Genomic DNA, 25,331 nt, shown 5'->3' on the forward strand with positions numbered 1-25,331 from the left:
CTCCAATTGTAGCCCATGTATTGAGAGCTGGCTGCAGTTTCTTATGGTGTACCACTTAACGATGAACCAGCCAATTATGACGACCAACAAATAACTGAACACGTGTTAGCCCCATTAGGGTCATTAGTATAATGGCCCACCCGGGCATCGCCGGGTACTACCACTAATAAATGATACACGGAAGACATCAAAGCTTCAATGTCGCGCCAGCGTGCCTGCTATATTTGCATACGCACAACCTGAAAGGAGCCGACAAGCAGATCATTCATTGCATGTGTGTTTTGCGATCGCAAAGGTATTATAACTTCGTTGTAAATCTACGGCGGCACTAATTGACGACGTTAGGTCTGAAAGCGTTACGTTAGGCCTAACGTCACGCTGGAGCTCACCGACTCTCCCTCTTTCCAGCGACCCCACCAGCGTATGAGTTCATCTGACATCCGGAATACACAGTAAAAGTGCTTTTTCACAATCAAGCTTTCGATATCTACAACTTCTGAGCATGAATACCAGTGTAGCGAAAGTTCTCGACCCAACTTACACAGAAAGTTTTATCATTGGGAATGCCTAAATCCGTACGATTACTTAATTTATTTTTCTTTATTACGCCATCAAAAACATGGACGCCATCTGGCCCTGCGAAAGTGGATGTCCAGCAAAGCTGGTGTAAAGCTCTACAAATGGTGATGGAGGAGGGTATGAAATATTTCTCATGGTCTCGGCGGGCTCTTCCATTGCGCTCGGCTAGTGTCACTAGAGAAGGCTGCAGAGTATCGACACTCTTTTCTCCGATTGTTGCCCGCCGCCGGCATGATCACTGGTCAGTGCGCATTACGTGACACTTGTTTATACCGCAACGGTTGATGGGTGCCGCCATGTTGTTGTCTAGGAGTTTCAGTCGGTAGGCTTAGCTTGTCCTCCCGGTTCTGCGGCTGCGTGCGACTGACGTCGTTCCGAATGCGAATCAAAGATTACGCGTTTAACAGCATTTCAGCAGCAGAAGTGTGTCCAAAGATGCCGTTTTGCTGCATCTTCAGTAGTGTTGTTAACAAACGACCCGGTCGAAGTTAACGGTGAGGTCGTAGATGCGGCAATCTCGCAACACTGATAAACGCAAGGATGGCCGCCGTTGCCGACTGGCGTGCTTCTGTGGTGGTACTCTAATACTTTTAAGTGCGAATGCACTTCTTAAGCGACCCTGAACCTGCGTCCACCGGCGATGTCCGCATAGCATACCCACGTGGGGGATTGGCCAGGAATCTCCTCGTCTTCCTTGGCAACGGGGGGAGATGGGCGCGCGCTGCCTGGCCGCTGACATGGCACATACCCACGTGGGGGATTGGCCAGGAATCGGGCGTGAGAAGGGCTAATGCACCCGCTTAAAGGAGTACTGACACGAAATTTCAAAGCTGAGATCCGCTCTAGCAATCAAGTACAACGACAACACAAATAGGTGTCTGTGAATAAATGCATCTTTCTTTCTTTGTAGTTGTGTGTGTGTGTGTGATCTCTCTTTCGCGAACATTACCGAACCGCGCAAATTCAACTCGTGCATTTGCACTTTCACATTCTTCCCCTCGGGGAAATGCGGGGAATTTTATCTACTGACACTACGCTCGGCTTCATTGGCGGCAAATGCTGGGTCCTGAGACGCATGCGGTCGGCGTCTTCGGCAGAAGCTGCTTTATTTAGTGACACTAGCCTTGCTTACCATTGAAAGATAATCTGCAAACGTTATCTTTAGCAGGCACACGAGGTGGGGGGGGGGGGGGGGGGGGGCTCTCATGGATTGTTCACTGGCGCCTTATCATCCATAATGTGGTTTCGGTTCTTGTTTTGTGGTTTCCTTAAACGAATTCTGAGCCCAATGCTGTATGTATGATTACCCTGACGCACGTGTTTGCCGTCTTAAAATTTGGCTCATTGGCGTCTTTGCCCTCGGAGATGATACCGTTGGGGGTAGAGGTCATACAGTTTCTTAGTAAGTATACTAGAGAGGAAAGTACACCTGGTAATCCATGTCGTCGTGGGGGTTTATGGGAAGACCCCCTCTTTTGGCTTGGGCTTGGCATGACAATCGGATTCTTAAGCGGTTTTCGGGATTTGCTTTCTTCACTATGCAGTAACACGTCTACGAGCGACGAGGAAGCCGAAATCCTGCCGGTTCTCTGATAGCCGTGTTCGGTGAAAAGGCAGGCAGTGCGTAATAGTACCTGACGTTGGTCATGCCGCAGTCGAAGGACGTATGATAGAGCGGGTAATACGCCACCGCGAAAGTTATAGCTGACGACAAAAAAAGAAACAAAACGTACTTCGACGAGGACAAGATACGACAGATACTGGCGCCTGTATCTGTCCTATCTTCTCTTCGTCAGCGGCTGTTTAACGTCACGTTTTATTTTAAATGCAGAGCATTTCTTAGCCTCGCCTGTTCCTGCGTCGGACGGTGTCAACAGTTCCGCGTCCGCAGCAGGTGCGCCTCTCCTTCCCTCCTCTCTCTCAACAGCAGCTGGCGCGCGCATGCGTCGTAGTCAGCCCGTTCGCTCCGTCGCGGTCTCGGCGTAACAGGTGCGTGATAGCAGCGTGGTGGGGCGTGGAAGGGCGCGCGCTGCTTGCGCATGCGCGCTCTCCCCCCCGTACTGCTCTCCCTCTACTGCGCACGCTGCAAATATAGCGGCTAGCGGTCGCTCGTGTTTCAGTCACTGCGTTGCTCCTTTCTTCCTTGGTTGACGCTCGTGCCCACGTTTACTCGTGTCTGCTACTCCAGCATCACGGAAGAAGCGTTGGAAGCAACACTGCCTTCAATCAGTTCTGAGGCCCCAATGCTCTGCATTTACTCGTGTTCCCCTCGCGGGAAGGCGCGGGAATTTTTTTTCTTTAAGTTTGAACCAATTCGCTCAGCAACAAGTTTTGTTTACTGTAGCTGACGGTCGGTGCACCGGTTCACCACGAAGACGACGTTTTTATAGGCATGCTTACAAAGCTTTCCAAACTCTTCAAACAACTTATTTTCTGAAGTTATGGGAAAATTAATAAATTAAGAGTCTCTAATGAGTTTCACCCAAAATATTGACATTGTTGTTAACCACTATCTTAGCCTGCAGAATAGTAGGCACAACCTTTCCTGCAAAAATACGCGTTACTTCCTTTTTCCTTAGTTTTCAAACAGCCTGTTTTATTTTCCACTTAAATGTTAACGCTCCATTATTTGGTTTTTTGAGGCACTGTGTTCGAATATACGGTCACTAAAGCGTTTCAATCAAAGCCAACGAGGAAACTAAGGCGAGCGCATGATTTATTGGGGGTCCATGGCTACACAGACGGCCTTCATATGAGCCGCCTAGACGCTAGCGTAAGATTCCGATCTACTGTATATTGTAAGAAACTCTATGGTACAGGTATCCAGCTTTGCTGTAAAACGGCAAAACAGAGTATGTGCATTTACGCGTTAAAAATTACGCCCACCTCCCCTCGCGGGAACCCTGGTGTGATGCCACGCTGAGGGGGTTCAAGCGCAAGCGAAGAGCAACCGTCGACCGAAAGGCCGCCGGAGAGCGGCACACCGGTTATATGCCCAGCGCGCCCGAAGGAGAGGAGACCGCGGAAGAGAGAGTACTGCACATGCGCCGGCGCTAGTGCGTCTGCCGCGGCTATGACGCAACACAATCCACTTTAATCCAATCCAATCCAAATCCAATCCAATCCAATCCAATCCAAGCCAAGCCAATCCATTCGAATCCAATCCAATGCCCCTCGCGAGAGAGGGGCATCGGAGAGGAGAGGGGGTGAGCGGCGGAGAGCGCAGCTCGCGCGGCGAGGAAAATGGGGGAGGGGCGGACGACAACAACGCCGACGACGCTGCATGGACAAGGCGAGTGAATGAGATGCAGTCGCATCTAAAATTACGGCGAGAGAACAAGAAAAAAGGATAACGGCACCTTCAGAACAAGGGAGAGATATCATGGTAGATTCATCAAATACAATGAATCTTTATACCTTCCCAGGCCATCCAGTTATGCACAGTAATAAGGTTCTTCAATATTTTAGCGACTGCGTTCCACGTCCCTTAACAGCATGGCCTCTTAAACACATCACCATTACGGCAGCGATTCTATTTGGCTGCACGTCCTAGATGTAATAATCCGACATGAGCCGACACCGCACGGATCCGAGGAAAGCCTTACAATGCCCAGCGGCCTCCTGAGTAACGCGCAAAAGTAACTTGAATGCGCTGATGACGGTACAGGAGTGGCTGAAGACAGTGATAAAATTTACCACGGCTGAAACTAATTTGCTTGGGCAGTTGCCAATAGCTGACGAAGAAGATGATGACAAAAATGCTGGATTTCTTCTGAGGCTACAACTACAGTGAACTAGAACACTGTACTAAAACATCGTCAAACCAGTGCGCTCAGCTTGGCAGCGTCCACTGCGATATTGTCACGCAGCCAAGGACGACGCAGTTGTTTTGGAAAAGAAACAAGTTTATTGGAGCGGACTTGTGCTCCCCTAACAACTCAAAAGAATGCAGAGGCGGCGAAGCAGTGGTCAACAAAGTGACGTGCGTCGGCGAGCGTAGCAGAATCGAATACCCCGGAGTCTGCTCGGCAGGCTTTTTATCTTTCGGCGCGCGTGGTTCTCGAACCGTCGATTCGCATCGAGAACATTGTAGATCGAAGAAGATTATTCCGGGCTGTTCACGTTAGATCGGAATGCTCTCCCTATCAGAACAGATAACACATGCGGTACAGAAAGAAAGAATGGAACACGCGCTTCCCTTGCCACAGAGATAACACAGACCGGCGCAGCCGGGCGGTAAAGGCAAAACACAAATAAACAAACCGAATGCATGGTTCCCAGCATTACCCCCCCCCCTTCCCCCTCTAAGAGTGCATCGACCCGATGCTAACATAAGCGATAGTCCGAAAATAAAAATAAAAGTTCGTCATCGGCCGTAGAAAGGTTTTGAGCGAACTACGTGGACGACTTCGGGCCACGTACGTCGTTGTGATGTGCCGGAGTCACCATCGGGGATCATGGTAGGGTCCGAAATACCGTCGCAGAAGTTTCTCACTCAGTCCGCGTCGTCGGATGGGAGTCCAGACCCACACACGATCCTCAGGATGGTACTCAGCGTCTCGGCGACGGAGATTGTAGCGTCCGGCATCCACCAGCTGCTGGTCCGTTATACGAACTCGAGCGAGCTGTCGGGTCTCCTCCGCACGTTTAAGATATCCTTGGACGTCGGCGTTGAGGTCGTCGTCTGCTACGTGCGCAAGCATGGCGTCGAGCATTGTAGTCGGCCGTCTTCCGTAGACACGCTCGAACGGTGTCATCTGCGTAGTTTCCTGGGTCGCTGTGTTGTACGCAAACGCGTCGTCCTTGGCCGCTGTGACATCTGGTGGAGGTGCTGGGTACGCACCCTTCATGCCCACTACAACCTCTGGAAGCCGCCAAGCCAGTCCAACAAGAGCCAGCCTCCGACTGCAAGATTTACCACCCGAGTTCGGTCTACTACTGGAGAAAGCGAAGAAGAAAGACGTCGCAACCAGCACCATGGTCAACCAAGCCAATCCTCCCGTCGCTCTGCAATAGCCACGGGCACCGCCATCATTCCGAGGAGCCCCCGCAGAAGACCCAGAAGAATGGTTGGAGAAACTGGAGTGCGTCCGGAAATTCAACAGGTGGGACGATGCAGAAGCGTTCCGGCATGTTTTCTTTTACTTGGAAGATTCGGCTCGCACTTGGTTCGAGAACCACGAGAGCTTCTTGACAAACTGGGCTCAGTTAAAAAGCGAGTTCACTAAGACATTTACTACCGTGGTAAGAAAAGAACGCGCAGCGGTTTCGCTTGAAACTCGAACGCAGCACCCCAACGAACAGGTCATGATCTTCGTCGAGGAGATGAAACGACATTTTCGCCGTGCGGACCCAGAAATGGCGGAGGAAAAGAAACTAAGGTTTCTGATGCGAGGAGTAAAGCAAGAACTCTTCGCTTGCCTTGTCCGCAACCCCCCCTAAAACAGTGACCGAATTCGCGTCGGAAGCCGCGGGGGAGAAGACGCTAGAAATTCGAACGAGGCACTACGACGGCCCTGTGAACGCGCTGTTCTCGGAGACCATCGGTGCCGTTGTTTTGGAAAAGAAACAAGTTTATTGGAGCGAACTTGTGCTCCCCTAACAACTCAAAAGAATACAGAGGCGGCGAAGCAGCGGTCAACAAAGTGACGTGCGTCGGTGAGCGTAGCAGAATGGAATACCCCGGCGTCTGCTTTGCAGGCTTTTTATCTTTCGGCTCGCGTGGTTCTCGAACCGTCGATTCGCATCGAGAACATTGTAGATCCAAGAAGATTATTCCGGGCTGTTCACGTTAGATCGGAATGCTCTCCCTATCAGAACAGATAACACATGCGGCGCAGAAAGAAAGAATGGAACACGGACTTCCCTTGGCACAGAGATAACACAGACCGGCGCAGCCGTGCGGTAAAAGTAAAACACACATAAACAAAACCAATGCATGGTTCGCTGCGATATGGATTTTAAAGCGAAGCTTCCTTGCTCTCACTGATGGCGGTGTCGTAACCAAAACTTACTGCAAGAAAGCCAACTTTACACAATGGGAGGGCGCATGCTGATGATTATGATGATACAAGAAAAAAAAAACGCTTCCCGGGGTCCGAATCGAACCTCGGTCTCTCGCATTATTAAGCCGACATCTGTACGATTGCACCATTCTGACACTTTTTTTTGTTTATTGCTGGTCTTCGACATTACATAACAAAGGGAACACAAAAGGTGTACAGAATCACACGTTCAGCTACCAGCGTGACTTATGCTGGCATTGTCGCTTAAAATTCCTTCAGTGCCATCACGGGTTCTACCCTTGACAGCCACTCAGGAAGGCACTCCTTAGCCTTTTGCACCTCCACAAATTGCGTGACACTCTCTATAAAATACTGTCTTGTCGGCCTCGTGTTCACGTCTCCGTAGAGCCACGCCATGCGCGAACTCCAAATGCTGTGGAGGCCCAACAACATGACCAGATCGTAGGGAACCCCCTCTTCGTTGTCCACACTCAAAAACCGGATGCCGTGGGGGTGCAGTGGAAAGTCCTTGTGGATGGTCTTCTGAAGGACATCCCACAAGAAGACGGCCGCCCAACAATGCAGAAAAACGTGCTCGATATTCTCCGGTTGCTTGCAAATAGAGCAGTTGACTCCCCAGGGCACAAACAGTCCTCTTTCTTGCATCGAGGTTTTCACTGAAAGTGTACCCGTATGCAGTTTAAAGAAAAGGGACTTGACTCCCGGATTAACTTCCATTCGTCTTACACGTTTCAGAACGTCTTGTCCTGGGCCTCCACAGTACAGAGCTCTGTACAACGGTATTGGAATGACATTATCGCAGACATCCTTATACAGCTTTCTGCGTGCAATCGAACTCAAATATTCAAGGGAAAAACGGGAAGATAGAAACTGAAAAGACATAACAACCTCTTTCAAATAACCGTGGATGCCACCCGTCATGCTTCCTGAAGATACGACAAATGCAGGTAATGCACGCGCCAGCCGAACTTGAATAACCGTGCGCAAAAAAAGGATCCCTAGTATCTCGTAAAAACAGGAAGCGATTAACTAGCTGTCTTACGTACAGGTGTGCAAGCCCCAAGCCACCCTCGCGGACCCGGCTGAACAAATTGGTACGACTGCATCTTTCCCACGTTGAGGACCACACAAAAACGGCAAAGACCCTGTGCAATTTCTGTACTTGAACCCTTGAGCAATGGAGTGTTTGCATCACAAACCAGATCTTTGCTACGAGAAATAAATTGCATACAGTGGCCTTCCCGAATACAGAAAGCCACGCCCCTTCTTTCCATTTCTCTGTCCTTTCCTTCAAATCGTTTACCTGTCTTCGCCCGTAGGGCTCGCTATCTCAATAATGCTCAAGGGGCGTACCCAGGTACTTCCCTGGTGTTGTCGCCCAACTGACGTTTTCGAAAGTGCTTGGTGTCGATAAACAAGCTCCATGCCAAAAGCCGACACACTTTCCCCAATTAACCCGACTTCCTGTGACATCCCCGAAGCGCTTGACCGTCTGCACCACCAACGAAATGCTCTATTTGTCGGTGCAAAACACCGCCACATCATCCGCGTAAGCCAAAAGCTTAACTTCGGTTGCCTGCAGTTTGTACCCTTTAATTGCCTTATTTCGGATGATGCTCTGGCACAAGGCCTCGATATAAATACCAAACAGCAGTGGGCTCAGGGGACATCCCTGGCGCACCGATCGTTGTACACAAATAGGCGCTCCAAGGTTCTTGTTCACTGTTAGGCGTGTGGTGCAATTTTGATATGCCAAAGCAACGCCCTGACTTATTACATTTCCGACATTAACACGTTCTAATACGAAAAACAAAATCTCATGTGACACGCAGTCAAAAGCTTTCTCTAGGTCGAGCTGAAGCACTGCGACGCCAGTGTTAGTGGCGTCACAGCACTCCAGAACGCACCTCGCCTTATGAATGTTGGAAAAGATCGAACGACCCTTAATTCCACAAGTCTGAGCACCATTCTGACACGGTCGACGCAGTCCTCTAACACGTGGCGCATCGTCATTCAAACAATGTCACGAACTAAACCATTAGTGCATTCTCTTGAAACAAAGTTCAAATCCCCGGAGTCCGTCTAATAACGACTACGGTTCAACGACGACGACGATGAGGGGGGGCTCAGCTTTCTCGTATACCGTTGCTGCCATCCGAGTCAGATGACTTTGACTGCCAGAAAGTTCGCTTTTTTATTGTTGGCACATTCGCTTTCATTGCAGCGGCTTCGACTTTCGCACTTCGCTGTGAATTTCAAGTTTTGAAAGCCATACGTTCCTAACGTTTGGAGCATGTTAATAAAGCTTGCTGCAACAACAAAAAAAGTGACCCAATAAGCCTTCAATTGAAAGAAGCAACCAACCTTAAAACTTGCATTGCCTTTACAAAGTGGCGGTTCCTGCAGTGTGCCGGTACCCTAGCGAGAACAACGCATTCGATCGAAGTGTCTGGAGCTTCACGCTGACCCTGAGTCCCATTCTGTGCTTCAGAAGATTTAGGTGAAAGCATTTTTCGCATAAACGTTCCAATTGAAAGGGAAATCGATTTCAGAGACCCATTGTTGTAGACACTGTGGTGCGTTTCAGGTACAAAACCGTATTTGTTCAAGTGTGAAGACTTTAAAACTTGCATTGTCTTTACAAAGTGGTTGGGCTTGCAGTGTGCCGGTACCGTAGCGAGAACAACGCATTCGATTGAAGTGTTTCGAGTTTCACGCTGACCCTCAGTCCCATCCTGTGCTTCAGAAGGTTTAGGTGAATGCATTTTTCGCATAAGCTCACCATTTCAAACGGAAATCGATTTCAGAGACCTGTTGCTGTAGACACAGTGGTGCGTTTCAGGTACAGAGCCGTATTTGTTCAAGTGTCACCCGTGCGCACTGCTAAATAAATGTAGAAACAGCAATGATACACCCGTGATGGTACGTAGATAAGAGCACCTGCAAGCTTGTCCTAAAGTAAGAATGGCCCATCGTAGATTGCGTTTCTACGCGGTTAGCGATGTGCCAAGCGCTGTTCCTAAGATACGCACCAGAGACGATAAATAGCTAAACCTTACTGGTTGCCTCACCGAATTTATTTGTGAAGCTGTCGCGAAACACCGGTGTTGGCTCGGCAGTCGAACGTGCAGCGTTCGTCCTATGATACGAAGAAGCATATCGCCGGGCCTCTGCTTTAGTTCGACCAGTCGCGTCCCCTTTTTCTTTTTTTGAATGTCAATCTCCTCTCTTGAAAAAAGGCCCGTGGCACGGCGGTTTTCTTATTCAAGTCCTCCTCTTTCGAACACACGCCTTTCCCGGTGACGTAAGTTCGGCGACGACTAAATACATTCGCTTGGTGAGCGTAGAGTCGATTCAATAGAACCTCTAACGGGATTTAGCCTTGTAAAGTGCTCTGTGGAAGCGTTATTCATAGCGTCTGCGCAAACCGGATTTACATCAGAACGCTTCACAGGGCGATGCAGTGGTTACTATCATCTCGCAGCAACCAGCCCTCGTGTAAGCGAGTTTATTCGCTTAGCGACGAAAAATACAAAAAAAAAACGCGCCTTATAACCTATCACGGTGTAGCAAATCAGATTTCAAAAAGTGGGCCAATAAACTCAAAAAAGAACCGATGATTACCATACTTCCCAATGCGCAATTTTTACGCTGCGCGAAGGGCAATCTTCTCAGTCGCGGCGCATATTAGCTGCGTTTCAGAAAGTGATTGCGTGATCGGCGAACTTTCGCAAGATGCTCCGACGAGCCTCTCGTGCGGGCTCAGCTTACTGCCACGGCCGTTGGATGAAAGGCGTGCGCTCTCATCCAGCGGCCGTGATACTGCCATCCCCCGAACACTTTCACCACACTTTCCTCCGCCGTTTCCTTTCTGTCTTTCCTCGCTAGGTTACAACGCCGTAGTCGTCGCGATCGCGCCGCCAAACCAGAGCAGCGGCCGCCAAAGTGCCCTCCACTTAAAAGGCGGACGCAGGCTGAAGCAAAGTAAAATAGTAGGTAGACCAACAATGGACGACGTGCCACTCGGAACGACGTTATTTCGTGGTTGCCACCATCCCCGCGGGGGCGTTTTAGGATTTGAAAATCCAAGGGAAAGAAACGTGCCGTACGCAATACGAGAAGTTGCTAAATGAGACACGAGGGCTCCACTCAGTGTCGAAACTGAATAATGTAGCATTGTCACGGAGTTCTCGGCTTGAGTTATTCTATACATACGAAGAGAAGTGCTCGACTAACTGACTACTCACTGATTCATCAATGCCCAGCCAAAACTGCTGGTCGTAGAGAGTTGAAATTTCGGGAGTACATTTGGCTCATTGTGTAAGGGCTTACTAAGGAGGTATTTTTGAAAAATATAACCCTAACTAACGAAAACGGAGAAATTGTGTTTTCGTAAATTTGTGATTATCTCGGTCACCCGTTCCCATAATTAACTGCTTCTTGGTGACTTGTGTAGTGCTTAAGAATATCTCAAAAGTAGTTTTACGGTTCCGCCCAAAGCAACACTTAAGGCGACTCCCCGTTTCGGAACAGAATGGGTGTTCTTAAAGATTCGTCAATAAATCTTTCACTGATTGATTTATCCAAATGGTTTTTGCTAATAAATGTTATTCAAACAACTGCTCAAAACCTATTTTAAGCATTTCGCGCGCGCGACGCAGATAAAAGGGGGAACAGATTTTTTTAATGACGCGCCGGAAGAGCCCGAAGGGCCTAACTGGTGATGTCAACGCCTTGCGAAACGGCTGGTTCAAACAGCTTCAAATTTCATGAGTACATTGTGATTATGGTGCACGAGTTCAGTATTGCCGGAAAGTTTAAGAATTAGACCATTGAGAGAGTGAAAGTGCCGCAAATGTTTTCATACATTAATTTTTTATGGCAGGCCAGTTCAGATATTGAACTGGTTTTTTTTTGTATAGGTAATATACTCAGGTATCTAAATACTGTTCTCGAAAATTTTATTCATAACAACCACCCAATAGCGAAAATGAGAATTTCGGAAAAACTGTGTGTTATTACAGATTCTTCAATAACTATAAAGCGCGGTGATTTGGCCAAGTTGTTTTTGCTTGCAAATGCTGTACTTACAGTTGTCCGAAAAGCAATTTCACGATTCTTTCCTAACACACGTATAAAGGAGCCAGCAGTATTATTTAGCTTACACCCTTCTGGACGTGAAATTCAGTACAGTTTTACCGCGTTCGCATAGCGCTCGCCATCTGTTGTGACTTTCCGCAACCACTCGCCTGCCGTAGGGGCCCATGCTAGTTATCATAAAACTGCGACTTATGAGTATCCTTCACACGTACTGAGATAACACTACCATGGCTAAGTAGTAGTTTGAGCGCAGCATCTTCGTGAAATTTGTATGGGGAGAGTTAAAAAAAATAAGAACACGAGTTCCAGCCATTTGGAGGCTTCTGGTAATGTTACGACAAGCCTCCGCTAGGAGCACATGTACCGGCATCAGGCGGGCGTTCCTTTGTACAACTTCACGGCTGAACTAGCTAGATATGACAATAAAAAAATAACTGAACAGGATTTACACTCATTAGTGTCATTAGTACAGTGGCAAACCCGGGCATTACCCGGTACTACCGCAAGTCATCAGATGAAATCATTGCAATTTCGGAACAAGACAAACGTTCCTCCCTTTGGCTTTGCTCTTTTTTTTTTTTACCGAGAGCTTGCGGAAGCACGTGATTGCCCACTGCACGGAAACGATGGGCAGTAAAATCCGATTAGTCACTAATAAATATTTGCTTATTATTCCGCCACATAGAATGCTTTGCAAGACATCAGAGAGCCGCCGAGGACCCGATAATACCTTTTTTGATTCCCACTTTTCGGGTCAACTTGCTCCTAACATATCCTGTTATTTGCCAACTTTTGAGCACACTTAGTTCAACGCCGGGTGCACATAGCCCTGCCCGAGCCTAATGACGCACAACTACTGCTGCAACCATGAACACAACGTGTTTCACTGCAGCCACACACATAAATCAGACAAGAACACAGTATCTGAAACAACAAACCACTAATGCCCATCTAGGATTTAATTACAACGCACCTCTGTAATAAATTTTCTGCAGTCGTCGTTGTGCGCTTGTCAATTCGAACAAACATTGTGGAATAATCTAGACGAGCTGTTTTTTGATCCAATAAAATTACATCGCTCGTTCCAGTTCGTGGCCAGATCCATTTAGTCAAATTTTGTTTGTAAATATTTCAGAGTGGCGTGAGATAAACCCAGTTGCAGTGCCAGAAAGAGTAGCCAACTTTGACAAGCTCTGAACACTTATGAAAAGTGGTGGATTATACTGAACTCTCTTCACAAAGTTTTTTGAGCGTTGTGCTTATGAAACGCAACAAAACGGAAGCTTGTGAGCCTATTGACAGATGCGCAGCTTGAATGAGTTCCTCTATATTGTCTATATTCCCAAGGCTTATTACTGCAACTTAGTAACTGCTTCTGGGTCGGGCAAGTGCGCGACACCACGGAACAGCATTTAATAATTTCTTGTGTATTTGACAAAAGGATATTGCCGCGAACCATACATTGGGTTTGTTTATTTGTGTTTTGCTTTTACCGCCCGGCTGCGCCGGTCTGTGTTATCTCTGCGCCAAGGGAAGCGCGTGTTCCATTCTTTCTTTCTGTGCCGCATGTGTTATCTGTTGTGATAGGGAGAGCATTCCGATCTAACGTGAACAGCCCAGAATAATCTTCTTGGATCTACTATGTTCTCGATGCGAATCGACGTTTCGAGAACCACGCGCGCCAAAAGATAAAAAGCCTGCAGTGCGGACGCCGGGGCATTCGATTCGACGACACCCGCCTGTGCAAGTCACTTTGTTGACCGCTGCTTCGCCGCCTCTGTATTCTTTTGAGTTGTTAGGGGAGCGCAAGTTCGCTCCAATAAACGTGTTTCTCATTCAACACAACTACATCGTCCTTGTCTTCGTGACATCTAGTGGAGGTGCTGGGTACGCACCCTTCATGCCCACTACAACCTCGAAAAGCCGCCAAGCCAGTCCAACAAGAGCCAGCCCCCGCCTGCAAGATTTACCGCCCGAGTTCGGTTTGATGCCAGAAGGGCCCAAGAAAAGGAACGCTGCAACCAACACCATGGTGCAAGAAACAACGTCGCCAATCGTCCTGCAGCAGCCCCGGGAACCGCCATCGTTCCGAGGAGCCCCCGCAGAAGACCCAGAAGAATGGTTGGAGAAACTGGAGCGCGTCCGGAAATTCAACAGGTGGGACGACGCAGAAACGTTCCGGCACGTTTTCTTTTACTTGGAAGATTCGGCTCGCACTTGGTTCGAGAACCGCGAGAGCTCCTTGACAAACTGGGCTCAGTTCAAAAGCGAGTTTACTAAGACCTTCACTACCGTCGTGCGGAAAGAAAGAGCCGCCCTTTTGTTGGAAACGCGCACGCAACACCCCAACGAAGGTGTCGTGATCTTCGTTGAGGAGATGACGCAGCTATTTCGCCGCGCGGACCCCGAAATGACGGAAGAAAAGAAGTTGCGCTTCTTAATGCGCGGAGTGAAGGAGGAACTGTTTGCTGGACTTGTCCGAAATCCGCCCAAAACCATCGCCGAATTCGTGACCGAAGCCAGCACCATTGAGAAAGCCCTCGAAATGCGTGCTAAGCAGTATGACCGCAACTTTGTTGGCGAGGCCAATGCGAACGACTTTGGCAGCACGCGGATCCCGGCTGACAGCCTACGCGAGACTATTCGCGCAATAGTGAGAGAGGAGCTGCGGAAACTTCTCCCAACGCCGCCGCAGCCCCAAGTCGCTTCCCTCACCGACGTGATTAGAGAAGAAGTGCAACAAGCGTTGGGAACTTCTACGCCATCCGAGGTACCCCGAGAGCCACAAGCTGTGACATACTCCGCGGCTTTTCGTCGACCCCGCCCTGCTCCAACACGCCGTCAAGAGGCCCCGCCGTACCGCCGCCCACTGTCACCCGCCCGACCCCCGGTAGCCCGAAACCAGACGCCGAGGAAGACGGACGTATGGCGAACTCCCGATAACCGTCCTCTGTGCTACCACTGCGGAGAGGCCGACCACATTTACCGTCGCTGCCCATACAAAATACTCGGACTGCGTGGTTTCTCCGTCGACGCACCTCGCCCTCTCCCTGGCCAACGACCACGTGAGATCGACGACTATCTATCTGAAACCAGCCGTGGCCCAGCGCGTTTCAACCGTTCGCCGTCGCCCTACCCCTACCAATCACCGAACCGCCGTAGCAACGCTGACTTCGCCCGTGGAAGGTCCCCCAGCCCACGCGGGGGAAACTAAAGGCGGCAACTTCTGGAGGTGAAGTTGCTCTACGGCGAAAAACTAGAAACCCTCCAACGACGCAAGGACGCGCTGAAGACAGTGATTTACGACATGCCCACATCCCGACGACCCGACCTAACCCTGACGAGACTCCCGAACACGACGACAGCTACACGGCGCGACGCGTACCCGACCTGACCGAGACGTTCGTTGAGAAGACGACGACAACGACGATGCACAGTGCCCGACCATCAACACGTACAAGCAGAGATACGACGCCCCGACGAACCTGGAACACGAGGACCACTGCATCTGACGTCAAGGTGTCCATCGACGGCTTTGACGTAGTCGCCCTCGTAGACACGGGAGCTGACTATTCGGTAATGAGCGGACCATTTGCGTCTAAACTGAAGAAAGTTATGACCAGATGGGACGGTCTGCACTTACGCACAGCAGGAGGCCCCCTCGTGACGCCAAGTGGAACGCGCACATCGCGCGTCACCATAGACGGCACAACGTACCCTGCGGCGTTCGTCGTTCTGCCTAACTGCTCCCGCGACGTGATTCTCGGAATGGACTTTTTGACGGACAACGGCGCAATAATTGATCTGCAGACCAAGTCGATAACATTTTCCTCCAATCACTCCACGACGCCGCAGCCGAACCCCGATCACCGTGCTGCTGTCAGGATCGCCGACGACCACATCACCCTGCCACCCCGCGCAAGCTTGATGATCGCCGTCTACTGTGAGGATGCTGCTTCTGACATCGACGCTATAGTAGAGAGTGATCGAAGGTTGCTTCTCTACCGCGGTGTCTCCGTCGCAAGAGGCATTGCGCACTTTACGCAACGCCAATCTCACGTTTTGGTCACTAATTTCACCGAAGAGTACCAGCATTTAAACAAGGGAGCTGCAATTGCGTTCCTCGAAGAAACGCATGAAGCAAGTGATGTGATCGCAGTCGCCGACTTTGAACGCACACCCGTAGAAACATTCAAGCTCCCGCAGCCATTCGACGTGAATCCGGCGCTACCGCAAGAACAACGGAAAAAATTATTGGCTTTGCTGCGTCGCTATAGCGAATGTTTTTCGTTGAGCGCAAAACTACGTCAGTCCCCTCTAGCGAAGCACCGAATAATAACCGAAGATGGAGCCCGACCTACCCGACAGTCACCGTACCGCGTCTCTTCACACGAACGGGAAGCCATCCGGACTCAAGTCGACGACATGCTGAGCGATGACATTATACAGCCATCGAAAAGCCCCTGGGCTGCGCCCGTCGTACTCGTAAAGAAAAAAGACGGCACATTAAGGTTTTGCGTTGACTACCGGCGACTGAACAAAATCACGAAAAAGGACGTGTACCCCCTCCCCCGAATCGACGACGCCCTCGAACACCTCTGACACACGAAGTACTTCTCATCGATGGACCTGAAGACCGGCTACTGGCAAATTGAAGTGGACGAGAGAGACCGAGAGAAGACTGCATTTATAACCCCAGACGGCCTATACGAGTTCAAGGTGATGCCGTTTGGGCTGTGCACAGCACCAGCGACGTTTCAAAGAGTCATGGACACTGTGCTAGCTGGCCTTAAGTGGCACACCTGCCTCGTATACCTCGACGACGTAGTGGTATTCGCCCGGACTTTCGACGAACACCTTGCAAGGTTGGAGTCTGTACTCGAGGCCATTCGTACGTCGGGGTTGACGCTGAAGCCTGAAAAGTGCCGTTTCGCATACGGGGAACTCAAGTTCTTGGGCCACGTCGTCAACGCCGCGGGAGTCCTACCTGACCCGTCAAAAACTTCAGCCATTGCGAACTTCCCAAGGCCGAAAGACAAGAAGGGCGTGCGGAGATTTCTCGGGCTGTGCGCATACTACTGGCGCTTCGTCGTAAACTTCGCACGCATTGCAGAGCCACTCACGCGCTTGACGAAAGATAGCACCCCTTTCAGCTGGGAAAACGACCAAGAAAAAGCATTCGGCGAGCTGCAAAAACGCCTGCAAAGCCCGCCCGTGCTCGCTCATTCCGACGGAAATGCCGAAACGGAAATGCATACGGACGCCAGTGATATAGGCTTGGGTGCCGTCCTTGTCCAAAAGCAAAGCGGCTACGAAAGGGTAATCGCCTATGCTAGCCGTGGTCTGTCGAAGGAGGAGAAAAACTATTCTGCCTCTGAGAAAGAGTGCCTGGCTATTATATGGGCGATTTCAAAATTTCGCCCATACGTGTATGGAAGGCCATTCAAGGTTGTAACAGACCACCATGCGCTGTGTTGGCTCGCCAATTTGAAGGACGCCTCTGGCCGTCTTGGGCGGTGGAGCTTGCGCCTGCAGGAGTTCGACGTTACAGTCGTTTATAAATCCGGCAGGAAACACTCCGACGCCGACTGCCTGTCCCGCGCCCCCGTCGACCCACCACCACAAGACTCTGATGAAGACAGCGCGTTCTTCGGGATCGTGACGGAGAGCGACCTAGCCGCCCAGCAGCGTGCCGACCCCGACTTACGCGTCATAATCGAGTACCTCGAGGGATGCAACGTTGCCGTTCCTAGGACCTTCAAACGCAGCTTACCAGCATTCAGCCTGAGAAACTCCGTCCTTGTGAAGAAGAATTTCAGCCCCGGAACAAGAGCGAATTACCTTCTCGTCATCCCCGCGGACCTTCGTGACGAAATTTTGGAAGCGTGCCACGACGACCCGTCTTCCGGACATCTGGGCACAGCCCGCACTATTGGAAAAATCAAGGCGAGGTACTACTGGCCCGGCCTTACCTATGACGTCACCCACTACGTCCGGAGCTGCCGTGACTGCCAGCGACGAAAAACGCCGCCGACAAGACCCGCCGGACTTCTGCAACCGATCGCCGTCCCATCGAGACCATTTCAACAGATTGGAATGGACCTTTTAGGCCCATTCCCTACGTCACGATCACAGAACAAGTGGATTGTCGTAGCGACAGACTACATGACGCGCTACGCAGAGACCGCCGCTCTTCCGAGGGGGACTGCACAAGAAGTGGCGAAGGTCTTTATAAGCCAAGTTGTGCTGCGACATGGAGCCCCGGAAGTCTTAATCACAGACCGTGGAACGGCATTTACTGCGGAGCTGATGCAAGGAGTATTACGCTACAGCAACACGGATCACGGAAGAACGACGGCGTACCACCCCCAAACGAACGGACTAACAGAACGTCTGAACAAGACAATCGCAGATATGCTGTCAATGTACGTTGACGTTGAACATAAGACTTGGGACGAAGTGCTCCCGTATGTCACGTTTGCGTACAACACGGCTATCCAGGAGACGACACAGCTGACGCCGTTCGAGCTTGTCTACGGTAGAAGGCCGACTACGATGCTCGACGCCATGCTTCCGCACGTAGAAGACGACGACCTCAACGCCGACGTCCACGGATATCTTCAACGTGCGGAGGAGGCCCGCCAGCTCGCTCGAGTTCGTATAACGGACCAGCAGCTGGTGGATGCGGGCCGCTACAACCTCCGACGCCGAGACGCCGAGTACCAACCAGGGGATCGTGTGTGGGTTTGGACTCCCATCCGACGACGCGGACTCAGTGAGAAGCTCCTGCGACGGTATTTCGGACCCTACCAGATTCTACGACGTGTTGGCCAACTTACCTACGAAGTGATCCCCGATGGTGACTCCGGCACATCACGACGACGCACGCGGCCTGAAGTTGTCCACGTGGTTCGCTTAAAACCTTTCTACGGACGATGACGAACTTTTATTTTCATTTGTTCGGACTGTCGCTTATGTTAGCATCGGGTCGATGCACTCTTAGAGGGGGGGGGGTAATGCCGCGAACCATACATTGGGTTTGTTTATTTGTGTTTTGCTTTTAAAGCCCGGCTGCGCCGGTCTGTGTTATCTCTGCGCCAAGGGAACGCGTGTTCCATTCTTTCTTTCTGTGCCGCATGTGTTATCTGTTGTGATAGGGAGAGCATTCCGATCTAACGTGAACAGCCCAGAATAATCTTCTTGGATCTACTATGTTCTCGATGCGAATCGACGTTTCGAGAACCACGCGCGCCAAAAGATAAAAAGCCTGCAGTGCGGACGCCGGGGCATTCGATTCGACGGCACTCGCCTGTGCAAGTCACTTTGTTGACCGCTGCTTCGCCGCCTCTGTATTCTTTTGAGTTGTTAGGGGAGCACAAGTTCGCTCCAATAAACGTGTTTCTCATTCAACACAATTGCATCGTCCTTGTCTTCGTGACAATATAAAAAATGCTGGGAATAGGAAAATCACAGCGCCAGTTTGTCTTCAGCCAAATACGATAGTATTGTGGTAATTAAAAAGTAATATTTTTATTTGTTTTTTTCTATGAATGTCTACGCCTGGCCCATGCCTGGCTCCAGATCCACCTTGTTTTCCGAAGCGGCAAGACTAAAGCGGGGTACACTGATACTTTGGTTCGGTTTCTGCTTTCGAGTTTTCGCACAGTATTAGTTTGCTTTCCCACTGTCCTGACATGAACCGTTCGTGGTTCACATGCAACTGTGCTGGTTGAATCGAGTCAACCAAGAAATCGCACATGGGAACAAGAATTGGCTGGCGATTACGATACTCCCTATTGCGATATTTGTACACAGCAGCAGTGCGCTGAGGCAGCACTCACTCGTGGATTATCTCGACGGCAGCGATGATGACCCTCTGCGCCGGAGGCGCGAAGTGTGTCTCAGGAAGGGACCGCGAACGTCGTCTGAAGCGAACGCACATCATAGTCACGCGCACGCCCCCCTCACGTTTCCGCCATCCGTGGCCCCGTCGAGGGCCTCGTGCGGGCACAGCATACTCTCCCCTCACCACCCCCACCGCACACTTCGGAAAGCGCTGGCTCGCGCCGCCAGGGTGAGCCACCCTCACCTTCAATTTCGCGACACTCTTCTCCTTTGCATTCTTTCATACTTCGCTTTTTCTTTCACCCGACTGCCCCCACTGTCCTGCAATAGAGACACTCGCGCATGCACTGTGCGACTGTCCACATCATTCGCAGGCTCGATCAGCGCTGCGAGCGTCCTATGCGAAACTGGGACTGCCTTACTGCACCTCATCAAACCTGTTGTTCCCGTATTGTCACAAATCAAATCGCGAAAAAGCGTTCCGAGCCCTGCTGGACTTTTTAAAGGACACGGGACTCTCGGACCGGCTATGATGCCGCCAGTACTGTCCATGCTGCGCGGCTTGTGAACCGTCATCTTATTCTGCCTTTCTATCTTTTTTTCTGTCCACCCTCTTTCCTGTCTATCCTCCTCCTAGACTCAGTCTTGGTTGAGGTGCCCTCAACCTGAGAGGCAGTTATCGGCTGAGCCGACTTTCCTTTCTCTTCTAGTAAAGAACTCTATCTCTCTCTCTTTCACTCACCTGTCCCGCCATCGCTCACTCGGTTACGCCGACAACGCCTGTCAGCACCGAGATGGCCACCAAAGGGCTGCGCCCTAAAAATATCTCTTTACTTAAGGGGCGAAACGCACCTCAAAATTATCTGGCAACATCTGACAACACGCATTAGGCATCTGAATTTGGCACACGTTACGTGCAGAATCCAAGCAAAATCCCAGGAAAACTTTGCTCGTACAAAGCTTCTTAAGATCATACGACAAACTTTTGTTTGTGCCGGCGTGAGGCTACTCACCCTGCATGCGAGGTTTTCGAAGCCTAACTTTATTAGCACTGGTTTAAGATAATTTGAAAAATATCATTTCGTACCTGGTCAACTGTATACATTCTATGTTTAAATAAGCAACAGAGAAACTTGCACGTTCAAAATATTCTGCCCGCGAGAGCCGCTGTTCAGGCGTCTGGGATTTATATTTACCCAAGCGTCCTCAACCATTTGGTCCAAGATCGCCGACGCGTAAACTGAAACCGAGTCCTTCAATTCTTTTCAAAACTCTGGCTGAAGCTTGTGAAAACAACGCATTCTGTCATACTATACTATTTCGTTTATTCTAAGTAGAGAAATGATCATTCATGGCAAGTAGTGTTTTTGCCCACATGATTACATATAGGCTTCGAACTTCTGAAATACTCTAGGAAGATTCACTGTTGATTTTTAAATATTTCTCATTCTTTTAAAGCTCTGACTTCGTTCCGCTGCGAAGGTCACCATTCCCTTTAATGCACTAGTGCTTCTAAGGACCGCGAATGGATTAATATGCCAGTCTGCACTTCTCTTCTTTTCACGCTAGTTAGCATTTTCTTGATCACATCCACATTTTTGAGAACGTCCTTCGAAAGCGTAGGTGGTGCAATTTGTAATGGTTCTTTTGAGTTTGTGAACATCTTCGACAGAACTCTGTCTGGTTGGGTTAAACTCGAGGAAGAGGCAAATACACCAGCCAAGAGTGTTTATTGAAAGCTGTACCAACGATTCGGAGGCTTCTCGGCTCCTTCATCAGGGTTGACTGGGTATGACAAGAAGCAGCAGTTTCATAAGGTGTCTTCTTTTCCTTTTTCTTGTTACTCGCATCTTGCCCTTGCGCGTCGGAGGCCGTGGGAGGAGATGGTGGGCAGGGCTCCTAGAGTTCTATTCAGGCCTTCCCGGTTCCCTTGTATGTACGAGGACTCAGGAGTATTCTTTCTGAGTAAATGGTTTGGGTGCGAATCACCTGCGCGCCGTTTTAAACCAATCTTGTGGTCAGCTTGTTCACAGTGTTCGCCTAATGCACTGCGCTGAATGTCCGACTGGAGAACGTCGTTTTTGTGTTGTCGTAGGCGTTCCGGGAAGTTCGTGGTTTCGCCAACGTAACTAGCGGAGCATTGTGCGTAAGCAATTTTGTAGACGAGTTGCAACAAAGTTACATTGTCACGGTGGCGTTCAAAAAGTGAAACTCATGATGAGCAATAACGAGTGAAATAACTTGCAATGGTTGCTTTGAGTTGCAACAAATTAGAAAACGTGATGTTGGCGTTCAAAAAGTGAAACTCGTGACAAGCAACAACGAGTCACATCATTTCAAATGGCATAGTTCTTGCCCTCACAAGCGCACGAAGCGGTGATTCTGTTGAAGTGAAATGTAGCAAACGATACCGTTTTATCTCAAAGCCAACGAAAAACAATGTATGAATTACATACCATTTGACAGATAACATAATTCATTTATAGTGAGTAAATAGAACGGGAGGACAAGGATACCGTTTCAAACTGGCAGCATTGTACCGTCTGGTAAGTACCTTAATTGTAGACAGAAGTATAAAAAAAAGATTACGTTCAAAGGGTACACCCTCTATGAACCAGCGGAAATCTTACTTCAACCTACGCTTTTCGTGGATAGAAGCCAGGCAGAGTAGCTAAATCCGTTATATCAGAAGTTCATTTCGAAGCGTTTCATTATTCAGCTGTCTTCTTTGAGAGGCACTGGCGCTGCATGCTCATTTAACCTAGTTTGGGAAGGAAAATATTTTCATCATAAGGGAAACACACACACGAGGTTTCCACTTTCATGAAGCCCTCCTGCCACCTACTAAGTGAAGTGCTTTGATGCCCTGAGGGAAACACGACCGCAGGACACTGAAGCATAAAGTGCTTGTGCGTGTGCAAAGGATCGTTGAGGGCTGCAAAAACTATTGGGCCACAATAAAGATAGATCAAAGACTGTGCGGTGAACACAACGTTGGATTTTTTTAGTGTATTTTGTGGTTTTTCTTTGGAGCGGAATGTTAAAGAAAACGCTCTTGCCTTGGCATTTTTGTTACGCGCAAGCTGTTTCGTAAATCATGCGTACAAAAAATTATGAGGGAAGAAAAAAATTGATTTTGTCATTCTACATCTCATTTGAAGTATTACCAAGCACTCTAGAAACGATAAGAGGGAAGATTTCAAATTCCCAGCGCATAGTAAAGTAATGGGGGCACTTTCATGTTCACTTCACGTTTTTGCCTTTTATGGTATAAAACCGACTATTTACTTTTCTTGCACTCGAGCTTGCAGGAGCAGATGAGATAAGCAGCGAAAAAATACGGGCAAAACGCAATTAAAAACTTCAGGGGCACTGAATTTTTCATCCCTCCTAATAAAGCAGTTCTTTCTCCTCTTACGATGCAAGAATGTGTGTGCACCCCTCCACGTTGGGCCGTGAAATCATATGTATCGGTGTGTCCGTTGACGACTCTGCCAGTGGCATTTGGTGAATCTGCCATGAGCCTCTGACTGTTGCGGCCAGCGTCACTGGATAATCTTTTTGAGTGGGTATGTGATAACTTTTTGTTGGTTTGTTTACGTCGTAGCCCAATACGAAGTGAACTTCCCACGGCAGCTGCACTCGTCATTAGCCAGGGCCTTGAGAGGATATGCGTAGCGCCTGTAAGCTCGTTCTAGCTAACAACTTCGTGGGCTGAAGGCGGTTCGAGATGAATTTATGAGTATTGTTGTTCCAAAGTACAAACTCGTAATGTGGGGGAACTAGTGACACATTGAACAAATAAAAACGTAAATTGTTATTGTACATTTTGAATTTGCGAATTTCTTTTTGTCATAAATTTGTATTTTCAAAAGCAAGATTATTTCGACATTCATAATGCTGAACTTTGTTTGCGTTTAGGGTGTAAAGTAGAACTTTGTATATATGAATAATAGTTTACTGCAGGTTTTAGTAACACGATTTTACTTGTGGCATGAAAAAATATTTGTGCGAATGTGGTATATAATTATACGGCGTTATTTACCTAAGTACACAAGGGAGGCAGAAGATGCAGACCAAAATTACCGAACATTAAAACAAGATTCCGCACCCGTCAATGCAACAGCTTCAGTGCCGATCGCGCAAACCCAAACTTACATTGAGCCTGAGACAGGAACCATTGTGCCTAGAAAACCAGTGCTCGGGCAAGTTTGCCCTAATAGCAAAAGTAGTAGGCAAAACGACATCAGTTTTGTTTGTGGGAAAGACAAAAGCAAACATTTGTGGGCAAAACGAAAGTAAACTTTTGTTTTCTCTACTCAAGGTCGTAAATAAATTAAAAATTGTATTTAGCGCAGAGGCTTCGCCTGGGATATGAGGCGCTTTTGTGCAGGGTAACTAATTAGTTTAGACCACATAGGGATCCTCATCGTGCGCAGAAATCTCAGGTTACCGGTACAGCAGTTTGTTACTCGATTGGCAGCAGCACCAAAAATCTGCTTCCAGAAAAAAAATCAATAAAAAGTTTTATTGGCTTTAATTTAATTAACTGGGTTAAAGCTATCACTTGTTATTTTTGAAGGGAACTGGACGTTTCAAATAGGCGATGTTTTTTTTGGGCCGACGTCACGAAAGAAAAGACGAAGAAATAGAGGCTGTGTAATGTAAACCCACTTGGCTACCATCGGCAAGGAAAACAACACTTTTGCCACGTTTCTGGAACGACGATTTCAATCCATATGGGGCTAAATGCGATGCTGCCGACCTTGAACGCAGCGTAAACAACACGTTGTCGGCATGCGAGAGATTTATAAAGGTGTGCTAAAGAGTGTAGCGAGAAGGAGCATCGAAGGAACTCACCGTCCATTTCCTTCATTGCCTTTGAAGAACAACGACGCCCCGGAAACCACTATATACCGCTTCACTCCTCACGCTCTCAGCAGAGCGAGGCTTACTGCAATCGTTGCCGTGGCATTTCCTGAAAAGTAGACGCACACGTACGAGCCACATGTGTTGCACAGCATAAACCGACAGCGACTCGGACCGCCTGCTTCATGATGGTTTTGACCGGCTGGGGTGATCGGCATACCGTCTGCCGACTGTGCGCCCAGCAAGCTTTAGCCCCGCAAAACAGATGGCGAGTGTAAAACGTGTGCCGTGGGAGCAGCAGAGTCGACCGTGAATGCGGGGTATGTTGTGAAGCAGCAGCCGCAGCATTGCATGCATACGGCTCCTATTCCAAGCTGAGTACCTCGACTAATTTGACGCGCTCGAAATAGGCACTTACACCTGAAAGCACGCCTACACGAGAGACAAAAACTCTTGCTTCAACATGGAGAATAACTTGGTTCCCGGTCAACTCCAGCTGCGACGTTGTACGGCCATACCTAATATTGCTGCTTTTCACAACGCGTAGCAAAAGCAAGAATAAATTACCGTCTTTGGCTTCGATTCCTATCAGCATACAGGAAAACCCTGTGAGTTTTTATCGCGGGGTAACAGTTCTGCATTTCGGCTGGTTCCCCAGCTGTTGGCGGTAAAAAGACGGAAGATACTGCATCTTCAGGGGAAACATAGAATTCACACTTGCTCTTCCGATTCGGAACCATGGGGGACGTGTATGTATTTTCCTCGAACTCCGTTTTCAATGCAGTGGTCGTAAACGTTGCAGTGCCCCCGACGTTGGATGCAGTAACCGAGTATTATCTGGTGCAACAGTTTTGATTTGTGCCGTGGCGGGGGCTGAGGAGCAATGAATCTATTGGGCACCCGATAAGAGCT

The 25,331-nt window shown here is 49.1% G+C and overlaps 1 protein-coding gene across 1 annotated transcript in view; it reads right to left on the reverse strand.

Annotated features, from left to right (window-relative positions):
- The window catches only part of LOC144153773 (uncharacterized), a 107,841-nt gene extending 83,191 nt beyond the window's left edge, over positions 1–24,650 (reverse strand). Inside the window, exon 1 of the mRNA XM_077685497.1 lies at positions 24,411–24,650. Within this exon, the coding sequence (XP_077541623.1) occupies positions 24,411–24,426 (16 nt within the window). The 5' untranslated portion in view covers positions 24,427–24,650. The remainder of the gene's footprint in view (positions 1–24,410) is intronic.
- Between the last annotated feature and the right edge of the window lie 681 nt (positions 24,651–25,331).

The sequence above is a fragment of the Haemaphysalis longicornis genome, unplaced genomic scaffold, assembly GCF_048455015.1.
Source record: "Haemaphysalis longicornis isolate Haplotype H1 unplaced genomic scaffold, Haemaphysalis longicornis Haplotype H1 scaffold_9, whole genome shotgun sequence".
NCBI lineage: Eukaryota > Metazoa > Arthropoda > Arachnida > Ixodida > Ixodidae > Haemaphysalis > Haemaphysalis longicornis.